Source organism: Gekko japonicus, unplaced genomic scaffold (assembly GCF_001447785.1).
Source record: "Gekko japonicus isolate JY-2015 unplaced genomic scaffold, Gekko_japonicus_V1.1 scaffold108, whole genome shotgun sequence".
NCBI lineage: Eukaryota > Metazoa > Chordata > Lepidosauria > Squamata > Gekkonidae > Gekko > Gekko japonicus.
Window position 1 is genome coordinate 1,871,452 of NW_015159713.1, and position 11,484 is coordinate 1,882,935.

At 43.6% G+C, this 11,484-nt stretch overlaps 1 protein-coding gene across 3 annotated transcripts in view; it reads left to right on the top strand.

Moving 5' to 3' along the window:
- Positions 1-8: 8 nt before the first annotated feature.
- LARP1B (La ribonucleoprotein domain family member 1B) overlaps positions 9-11,484 on the top strand; it is a 58,202-nt gene continuing 46,726 nt past the window's right edge. For 2 of the 3 annotated variants that reach the window (XM_015410468.1, XM_015410598.1), the window contains exons 1-4: positions 9-400; positions 4,695-4,756; positions 6,228-6,287; positions 7,818-7,989. In XM_015410468.1, the coding sequence (XP_015265954.1) occupies positions 46-400; positions 4,695-4,756; positions 6,228-6,287; positions 7,818-7,989 (649 nt within the window). In that variant the 5' untranslated portion in view covers positions 9-45. The remainder of the gene's footprint in view (positions 401-4,694; positions 4,757-6,227; positions 6,288-7,817; positions 7,990-11,484) is intronic. The other variant, XM_015410536.1, reaches the window with a different exon arrangement.

An 11,484-nucleotide genomic window follows, 5' to 3' on the forward strand; every position in this document is an offset into this window, starting at 1 on the left:
GGCGGGGGAGGGGTGCGGAGGCCAGCGGCGAGGCCCCCACTCGGCATGTCCGCGGCGGCCGCCCCCCAGCCACCACTTCGCGGAGCGGAGAAGACTGGGGGGGCCCGGCCGCCCGAAGAGAGCCGCCAGGAGCAGCGCCTCTTTCCTTCTGGCCAGGTGGTGAGCGAGAGCGGCTCCGGCGAGGGGCAACAGCAGCAAGAGGACGACGACGAAGAGGACCACCACAAGTGGCCACAACGGGGGCGGCCCCAGCCGCAGGCTCCCCTGGTCGAGGCCCCCCCGCCCAAGGAGAACCCCTGGAGCCGTTGGAAACCTCCCCCTGCCTCCGGCAGCAGCTTGTCACCCTCCAGCGCCTCTACCGGTAGCGAGGTTGCCTTGCAGGATCCGGGTGAGGAGAGGGGTGCGTGTGCGCGAGTGAGAGTCGTCATACAGGGGCGGCGGTGCTTTGAGGGGCGTGGTGGGAGGACGGCGGCCCCTTGCGCGGCTGAGGCAGCCGCTCGAGCTCAAATTTCTTTCCCTGCTCGCTCCGCTGCTGCAGCAGCTTCTACGACCCCAAGTGACTTGGCTACGGAGTGAGGCGTGTGCTTGCTTGTCCAACCAGCCTGTGCCTGGGAGTTCCCGGAGTGCCGCCTGAAGTCTCCCTTGTTGCATACATGCTCAGATTAGGAAAATGAGCATGAAAGAGGCGTGGCCCTGTCTCGGAATTGTTTTATGGGAAAGAAGACGAGAGCGAAGCGGCTGCGAAAGCCAACTCTTATTGGACTGCGGTGTGCCTGGAAGGCAACGCGGCCAGTTTTTATTTGAGAGTTCAAAGAGATTAGGAAATAATTGGAAATTTTAGGAAAGGTATCGAACCGGCTTTATCCACGGATTATGCTTTTAAACAAAACCTCCACTACTATCCACCAGCTATGCATCATTATCATTAAATTGGTCCCTCCAAAAAAATTAGGAAATAAAAACAACACTCTTTGACAAGTCAATCTCTTAGTGTTATATTTATCTTGTATGTATGTATACCATACACAGTATTCAAGCATATGTTCAGTGAGACCCTTGTACTTGATGGCTCTCAGCCCATTCCTTAAAGTTATGCTTGTTTCCTGGTTGGTATGTGCCACTTTTGAAGGGCTTTGGGCAATGTTCTCTCAATTTCTCCCCCTACTGAACTGAAGAGTTCACATCCTGAGCAGAATACAACTGCTGTAATCTTAAAATGGGCAATGGGCAATGCAAGGCCCTGCCTGGCTCCAGATTGCTGCTGAGCAGGTCTTTCTGTGTTAATGAGCGGCTGCTCATGTGCAAACTTTAGGGGGAACACTGCCTTTGGGGAGAAATCTAGAATATTATCTTCAGGGTGGGGCTAGCAGTGTAAAATAGTTCCGTTAGCTGTCAGGTCATTGCAAGTGGAAGTAGTGTTCCAAATACCCAACTCCCCCCCCCCAAGGTTAATGCCCACCAAGTTGTGTGGATTGCCTCACTGGGGGGGGGGTAGTAGCCTGCATTAAGATCATTGATTTAGTTAGAATGAAAAGGTGGTGGCAGTGAGCGAGGGACACTCAGTTGTTCCCATTATGGCTGTTGTGGAAACTAACCAGGATACATGTCCTGCACATATGAATGATGCTGTTTCTGAAATGGAACTGAATTTGGTAACCCAGAAAATGGTTTGTAGAGATTTTTCTGTTTCTGTATGCTTTGTCAACAGTACACAGATGATATTATCAATAGTAAAGTTGTGCACAGCTTTAAAAAGTTATGAAATAATAGATACAGGTGACCATTTTTAATGTCAGTTTTGTGAACTTCCTTTTTGTATTGAATTACGAGGTATTATTCAGAGTTGGTTAGGGTGCATGAGGAAGTATTCTGAGGGAAGGAAATTCATTAAGTATTTGTCTGGATTGACTAATACAACATGAAGCTCTGGAATAATTTAAATTGACAGTGTTTTTAAATGTTGTAGGGGCCGGCGGTGGCTCAGAGGTTAAGATGCTGAGCTGCAGATCGGAAAGTCTATAGTTTGGCAGTTTGAGACCCTAGTGCTGCGTGACAGAGTGAGCTCCCGTCTCTGGCCCCAGCTCCTGCTAACCTAGCAGTTCGAAAGCAAGAAATTGCAAGTAGATAAATTGGTACCGCTTTGGTGGGAAGGTAACAGCATTCCATGCGCCTAGGTGTTTAGTCATGCTGGCCACATGACCATGGAAATGTCTTCGGACAACGCTGACTCTTTGGCTTGGAAATGGAGATGAGCACCATGCCCTAGAGTCGGATTCGACTAGCCTTCAAGCAAGGGTATGTTGTAGGTGATATGGCTCAAGTGGTTAAAACGCTGAACTGCAGGCTGGAAGTTCGAGACCTGAGTGCCAGATGATGGAGTGAGCTCCCGTCTCTGGTTCCAGCTCCTGCCAACCTAGCAGTTTGAAAGCAAGAAATTGCAAGTAGATAAATAGGTACCGCTTTGGTGGGAAGGTGACAGCGTTCCGTGTGCCTTGGCGTTTAGTCATGTCGGCCACATGACCACGGAAACATCTTTGGACAGCGCTGGCTCTTCAGCTTGGAAATGGAGATGAGCACCGCAACCCTAGAGTCGGGTTCGACTGGCTTTCGAGCCAGGGAATCCTTTACCTTTAGGCGATATAATATGCTTTTTGAGTTTTTAAAGCATTTCTTGAGATACTTGCCATAAAGTTAAATCCCTGTGGTATGCAAAAGATGCTTTCATATATACAAGGTCAGTGAAAGATGACCGTTTTTCTGGTGCCTTTTTAGCATCTACCTGTGATAAGTCTTTAGTACAAAGTTTGGACTATAAAACTGACCATTATAGCAATTATACTACATCCATGTTTTTATTTTGGATATTGCATATATTCATATTCCAAAAATGGTATTTCCAAAACTTTATGCTTTCTAGTTTTTGTAAAGGCCATAAGGACATAAACCCATATTTCAGCACATACTTCAATTCGATGGCTGAATTTGGGAGGTGGATATAAGTTGGATTTTTTTTACAAATGTTCAGAAAGCAAAATCTTGCATGCAAACATCAGTGTCTTCAAAATGTATTCACATATCATGTTATATTTGTGTATTTCAACTTCACAAGAGCTTGGCTTTATTCCCTCTGATCTGGGTTGGTGGGGGGTGGGGGTGGGAATTGGACAAGACCCTATCATTTGAAAGGTGGGATAAGGGAAACTGGGTAAAAACTGGATGAAAAAACTGAGCAATGTTGTCAATGTTGTGCTCTTTCACTCTGTCTGTGCAACAGATATGAAGGGAGTACACTGTGTAAATAATCGCTTTAAAGCAAAATGTTTGCCCATTTCAGAGGAGGAGAGATTGGATTTATACCCCACCCTTCACTACCTGAAGGAGCCTCAGAGCGGTTTACAATTCCTTTCCCTTCCCCTCCCCACAACAGACACCCTGTGAGGTAGGTGGGGCTGAGAGGGCTCTCCCTGAGAACTGTCCTTAAGAGAACAGCTCTGTAAGAATTTATGACTGACCCAAGGTCACACCAGCAGCTATATGAGGAGGAGTGGGGAATCAAACCTGGTTCTTCCAGATTAGAGTCCTCTCTCTTAACCACTACACCAAACTGGGGCCATTCTTTGTTGCTTGAGACTAATGTCTATATTTAAGATTAAAGGGGATTTTTTTACTTTGTTCCTAACAAACTTATTTTGAAGGTTTCATAAAGATTAGCCTTCAAATAAATTGTATATTGATATGGGATCTTGCCATTTTATGCCATTTAGATTACTGTCCGTAATGTTGATTTTTAAAAAATCATCTGCAGTCTTCATGGGAGTGACTTGCTGCTGTTGTGTCTGAACAGAGATAGGTTGGGAAATTTGTTTCTAAAGTTTCATTGTTATAGGGAATTTATAATGAATACATGCCATTGCCCTTTCCATAGGAAAGCTTGGCAGTTAAGAAAACTCTTATTACCTAGGAATAGTGACAGTACATATCTTTTGTTTATTTATATACAGAGGGAGGAATAGAACCACCAATACATATATTAATCCAACTAAAAATTAAGTTATGAATGTAGCTGATTTGATTGTAGGTCAAATCAAAACCAAAGCTAAAATTCTCATTTATATGTGTCATCTCACATGGTGGAAGGGATATTGTAAGATACCAGTCTGGTAACATCTAGTGTAATTGATGCTACAGAGTGTTACAGTGAAACTAAGGTTTCCCAGTGTCCTCCATAGGAGATATTTAAGTTCTGTTGAAATAACTGAGTGGACAACCATGGCATTTCACATACATTTCTTTAGGTGCGTCAAAATTAGTGAATCAACAGTTTTTAGTACATTCAGTTTAAAAAAAATTTAAACTGTATAAGGGAAGTACATGCTATACTATCCTTAAATTTTTATGAGTATTATTCCAATACAGTTTCCACATAAAGCTCTGAATTTGTTTATTTAAATCACATTTGATTTGTTTCCCCCCCTAAACAGGTTTCAGTTGTCGCTCTTGAGGTATAATATTAGCATAGAGTACTTAAAATGTTTATTTTCTGACCAATTCCAAAGGAGTAACTGTGTTAGTGTGTTACAGTCAAAACAACAAAGAGTCTTGTGGCACATTACAGAGCAATGTATTTATTGTGGCATTATTTTGTGCACTATTCCTATCTTGGGTATCAATCATTTTCTTACTATTTCTTTTAGAGTTGCAAAGTTCTGCTAAAGTCATAAAAGCAGGAAAACCAGAGACAAAGAAATCTACCAAGGTACTATATTGGGTGTAAAACTTGTTAATTGGACTTTTGGGTACTTAATTTACCAATTTGATAACATACACTATAATTACTTAGTGATATAGTATGGAATGTAAATTGTTGTGAATTTTTTTTGTTCTATGTGTACAGACTAGGGGGGGCACAATGTGGGGAAATTGAGGTTTGTGGTTCAGAATTTTCACAGATCCTTAATCACAAACCACCAATGAACTCCTCCATTACACAAACTGGTTCGTGGTTTGGGGAGTTTGGCCCACCCAGAGGTGAGCTCCTAAGGCATTTAAATGCCTTTGGAGCTTACTTCCGGATCGGGCCGCCTGAATGGAAGTGAGCGCCAAAGGCATTTAAATGCCTTTGGAGTCCACCTCCAGGTTGGCCTGGCCTGACAGAGCTCCAAGAGTGAGCTCCAAAGTCCTTTATAGGCCTTTGGAACTCACTATGGGAGCTCAGTTGAATTGGGCCACCTTAAAGGCCTTCGGAGCTCACTCTCAGAGCTCAGTCGGGCCGGTCCGACCCAGAGATGGGCTCCGAAGGCATTTAAATGCCTTTGGAGCCCAAGGGCATGTCTCCCACAAACCTCATGAACCTCCATGAAAAACATGGAGGTTTGTGGGTGGATTGTGGGAGACACATTCTCTCAAACCCCGTACAGTCAGTTGACTTTTTTAGTATGAAAAAGACTACAGGGCTCAAGCCCTAAAGTTGTTGCCCTAATAATTGTACTGCTTAGCTAAAGTGAAGCATATATAGTTCAGATGCAGGAGGATGGCTCACGTTAATGAGTTTCTGTGAAATGTTTGTGCAGTTTTGCAAGGCATATGCAGAATAGCCAAGCAGAGACAAAACCTGCTTCTAAAGTTGATCAATGCATATACTGTTATAAGAAACTGCTTCAAATTGCTGTCCTTGTAGTAGCATTTTCAGCCTTTTTAAAATGCAGGCTTGGGCTGTTAGGAAACTAAATGGTCTGTAGGCCACACAGGTGTTGAGATAGGCAGTGACTCTTTTTATACTGTTTTTTCAAGTAAGTACAACACTAGGAATTGTTGACTACCTTACTACATTTGTTTTGCTGTTTTGTTCATTAAAATTTGTGAAGAATAGTTTCTAAAAATTGTGTGGTGCAATACCACTGCCACAAAAGCCAGTGTAGTGTAGTGCTTAGCGTGTTGGACTAGGATCTGGGAGACTCAGGTTCAAATCTCCACTCTGCCCATGGGAGCTTGCTCCATGACTTTGGGATAGTGACTGTCTCTCATCCTAACCTGCCTCACCGAGTGGTCGTTAAGATAAAATGGAGATGGGGATAATAATGTTGTAAGCCACTTTGAGTTCCTGTTGGGGAAAAATGTTGTATAAATATCTAAATAAATAAGACTAATAATCCTGGTGTCAGAAGTGGGTACTTTTCTGTGTGCTCACAGAACTGAATCTGGATAATGAACTTTTATTATCATTGCAGGCTAATGATTTCAGTGATGCAACAAACTGGCCAACACCAAGTGAAATTGCAAACTCTGAAGTAAGCATACTTTGAAAATAAATTCTTTTCAATAGAGGAGCAATTCGTCATTTCCCTGGGGCACATGTTGCACTTGTCCTGCACAAATAGGCAATAAGAAATTGAACATTGTTCTTTTCAACATTCTGCTTACCTGCCTGATTTCCTGTTTCCTCAGCAGTACCATCACAATGTTGTTTCCCCTGCTGAAAAGAGCAGCACAATTGGATTGCAGTGGTCTCTTCAGTGTTCAAAGGGCTGGGGAAGGGAACAGGTTTATGTCTGTCATGGTGGCAGGGAAGCTGGCAGCTAAAAGCAGCAGATAAGAGGAGGAAGAGGTAGAAGAAGAGTCAGTTCCAGAAGTACTGGGATAGCTGCTTTGTAATGAAGTCAAACTTGCTTTCTTGAAGGTTAAATTGAAATTACAAAATGTTATTGAATAGATGGCCACTTCTTATTGACTGGGAATAATTATATATTTTGACCTTTTCAGAGCACAACTGGGAAGAAACAACTGGTGTGTGTAGCTCTGTTTACCTTGAAAACATAGTTACTAAGCTTTTTGCACATGTGCTAGCAAGAAAAAGTGGGAGATGAATTCAGTTTGCATACAGGTTACAGTCATGTATGATAAAAGAAAAACTTTATTTATAATTTCTTTTTTTAGAGAGATGGTCTTATATTCAGGATCATCTTCCTTTCAGGAAAATAGGGTAATAGTAACTTTGGTTCTGGGGCAGATGCAAAGGCAATGTAGAGGCTTGCAGAGAAATACTTCAGGCTGAAGTATTCCTTCTCCCAGTGCACATAGTAACCATCATATGGTGCGGTAGTCTCTGCCACCAAGTCACTCCTTGCAGGTGAGATTGAAGCTAGAATCTTTTCCCAAATTGTGCTCATGTACCACTACTTTGCCTTGCTATGTGCTGTGAATGCAGTGCTCTGCTATTCTCAGTCCTGCTTTGTGTTACCTGTCTGGCTTCAGACCCCCCATTTTTTTGCAACTGTGGGATACTTCACATGGCACATGACACATACTTTTTTGCTGCTTGTTTTTCTGGATTTATTTTTTGGATTATATGCTACTTGAACCTCTGCTTTGGAATAAGATTTTTGCTTGAGCTGTTCAGCTATATAGATACATTCCCCTGCTTCACTCTGTTGATCTGTCTGTTGGTTTCAGGCCTGCCAACTGCAGAACTCTTTGTAGAAGCAGACTTTTGATGTAAAACTTTTCTCACATTCCAAGTAGAAAGTTATTTTCTTAATTTGTAAGGTAGTTTTTATGTCATTTTCTTAAGATATGTGGTGGCTGACATCCTGGAGTTTTGAGTACCTGCCATTTCCTGTTTTAATTTTAAGCTTTTCCTCTTGACCTGTGGTGCAAGTCAGTTCTTCGGATGTAATAAAGTTGAAAAGGGGTAGCAGTGGTAGAAAATTGGAAGCAGAAAAAACATGGATCTCCAGTTTTTGTAAACCTTTGTTGTAAAAAATAATGCTAGTATTTGAACAAGCTGGTCCAACTCCATAATTTTTACTCTTTTATTACAGTGTAAAAATATAAATCATCAGAATAAAAAAGCACCAATCAAGAAGGAGAAGGAAGAGAAGAATGAAAAGAAAAATAACAACAAAATCAAGGAAAACCTGGAAATAACTCAAGATGCTCCTGGAGAAAATGTTAGCGAAGATGAGACTCAAACTAATAATCAGAGGAAAAAAGGTTGGTCTAGATGAGTATATTTTTCCCAGTGCTTTTCTTGGCTATAGGAGTTATGGAGCTATGTGTGCTGTATATGTTTCTGATACTTTTTTGTATTCCACTTTGCATGCACAAAAAGCTTTCATAATTAATATTCTATAATTTAGTAAATCTTAACTTCTGCTTCAAGTTTATAATTTGAATAAGCAAAATTAATATGTTCGAAGAAATGTGTATCAAGCTTCAATTTAAAAAACCCTACAGTATGTATTAGGTTTCTCTTTGTATTAGTGGTTTTAGGTACCACTTAGATGCTTCAGCTGATAAAATATTAAATAACATGGGAAGAGATTCTGCATGCTTCTGTTCAAATACAAACAACAGTATTTCAAGTATAAGGGTTTTATCCTTTAGTCCAGAAATCGTCTCATTCATGAAGATAGATGTGTACTGTTACCTAGTGGCTCAGTCTGCAAACAACAATAGGTGAAGGTGTTGTCACTGGATTGTTAAATTCTGTGTCTCAGAGGTTATGTCAGCATCATGCATGGACCACAGGAGCATTATCTCTGATAATGACCACTAGCTTGCCAACAGCCTCATTCCGATGTACCATATATTAGCCTAAATAGTAGAGATGACCCACAGCTCCAGGTTTTGAGGTTTTAAATAAGGAAACTGAGCAAGAACCACGGACTCCCAAATAACATATTAACTTTAAGATCTTTCTGAGACCTGTCAGTGCTACCCGCTGTCCTGCATTACTGTGCCTTCCAACTCATATCTCTAAGCTATGTGCTACATGTAAGCAAACTCTGGGATGTTTTGTGCCCTTACCACCATTCCTGGCTTACTAGAGATATAGCACTGCACTTGCACTTTTGGCTTTCTTCAGATTAAGTAGGGAAGTATTTTATTGCTGGTGTTACTCCTGAACCCCAAGGCTGAAGATGAAAACATTAGATTTTGGAGCATTGCCTTTTTGCTTGGAATGGGTCTTCTGTTACTAGTAATTGCAGAATAGAAGTTCATGTGTCACTGCGACATTTAATGTTTTTATCAGGAGATGCTGTATTCATAGCAGCTGTAAAATGATTTTAAACCGAAAATGATTCAGATGTTTTGTTCATTACGTTGTAGTAAATAGTGATTTTGGCTTGAAGTGATAATTCAAGTCTCCCTAAATATTCTCCAGTGATCCTGGGAGTGGGGCAGTCCTTACTCTTGGGAATAGGCTCCTCCCTCTGGAACAGGGTCAGTTTCCTCAGATCAATCCAGGAAGGGGAGGGGCCTGTCCACTGGGAACATCCCAGTCTTACCGGCCCTGCTGCTTGAGCAAGACATGTTTCATGGGTGCTCTGTAGAGTGCAGCGATCCAGAAATGAGAAGAAGAGAGAGAAGGGAGAGACCTTCCCTCTTCATTATTTTGAGCTGCAGTCGGTGGCAAACCGCAAATGAAGCAAATGGCACTGGGAGATCCCCAGCAGCCAAGGCTGTGTACGCAGACTCCCACCGGGCCCAACCAATGCACATCAGGGGAAACGGCTGAGTCTGCAAGGAGACCGGTGTGGCGTTGCAGACCCAGCAAGCTCCCCAGTCTCAGAGGACCCAGTGTGCGGTGGAACAGAGAAGCCGGGAGCCTCTAGAATCATGGTAAGCCCTTACCAGAATCATGGTAAGCCCTTACGGGGCCAAAAAACCTAGACTGGAGGCGAAGGAGGGCAGGGTGGTAGACTGGGGGAAAACCCCAAGCAAACCCCCAAGCTATTCAGGGAGGATGAAGAGGAAATTGTTTCCTGGGGCTTCCATCCTCCCCAACCTAGAACAGGCTGGAGGGGATTAAAGAAACCTTCCCCCCTCCTTTTTCCCATTCAGAGGGAAAGTTCCCATGGAACAGACAGGGAGCTAGAAGGCCCAGGGAAGGCCATAGGAGGGCAGGGGAGATGGTGGTGGCCATCTTGGTTATCTGGAGCCTCATTGCAGACTTACTTTCACTTTCACTCCCAGGCAAGCAAACAGAAAATGGCTGCCAGTCAGACCTGCCAGTTCTCTGTTCTCAGAGCTGAATAGCCCAAGCTAGTTTCATCTGTTGAGATCTCAGAAGCCAAGCAGAGTCAGCCCTGATTAGTACTTGGATAGGAGACCACCAAGGAAGTCCAGGGTCATGACACTGAGGCAGGCAAGGGCAGAGGCTCTGGCTTGGATGGTCCAGGCTAGCCCAGTTTGATCAGATCTTGGAAGTTAAGCAGGGTCAGCCCTGGTTGGCTCTCCAGCTCTAGCTGTCTCTTGCCTTGAAAACCATATGAGGCTGCTGCTTGATAGCACTTCCACCACCTCCACTGTTTGCCAGAGAGAGGCTATAACAGGTTTTTTTTGGGGGGTGGGGGCTATACTTAGCAAGTCCGATCTATTCAGATCATAAGCTTCAAAGTCCCCGCAAGACTCTATGGAGAACCAGGAAACAGAGGCAGCAAGGATAGCTCAGGATAGCCTGAGCTCATCAAATAAGCGCAGTCAGCCTGGTCCGTATTTGGATGGGAGACCACCAAACAATGCCAGAGGCATGACACAGAGGCAGGCAAGGCCAACCATCTCTGAACATCTCCTGCTTGAAAAGCCCAAGGGGGTCACCATAAGTGGGCTGTGACTTGATGGCTGCAAAAAGTCCAGGAAGGACTCAGACTCCCCAGTTCCATCCTCAGATAGGGCAGAATGGGAATGGTCAGAGGAAGGAGAGGGAGTAGTACAGTCCTGGCTATTCCCTCAAGAGCTGTACTTGAGATTCCTTTCCAAGTACTTAGAATTTCCTCCAGACTTAAGGAAAATGATGATTTTGATCCAGAACGTCTGGTGGAATCTGGCCAGATGATGTACAAACTGGCAGTACCACAAGCAGTGATGCCAGCCCAGACCTGAATGGCCCAGGCTGGACCACACTTGTCAGATCTCAGAAGTTAAGCAGGGTCAGTCCTGGTTAGTACTTGGCTGGGAGACAACCATGGAAATCCAGGGTTGCTAGGCTGAGGCAGGCAATGGCAAGCCTCTAACTGCCCACAGCCTTTTATAGCTTAAAAAAACAACAACACAAAAAACACAAAAAACTAACCATCAGATTTCCCCCCCAAGCTTTATTCTCTGATACCAGAGGCTACTAAGAGACGCAAGGTTCCAATGGTGGACGAACCTGGGACTAACTTGACCTTCAGTTCTCCCTATGGATGCAGATAGGTTGCCCAAGACCCAGCAATAGGGGATTTCAGCAAGCCTTATGCAAAGACTTCGAAGTCTCAGCCTGCTCCATCAAGATGTCAACAACAGGCTCAGTGTTTGCCAGGGTGGTACATTCTTGGGCATCAAGACTAGCCTCAGCTGATAGTGGAGTCCCACAAGAACTTAAAGACAAACTTAAGAAGGTACTTCACTGGACATCCTGCCGTAGTTAGCTAAGAGCCATGTGTACAGGATTAGCCCACCCAGGCCAATCCAGGGATGAGAGGGAATCCTGTACTTTTCAGT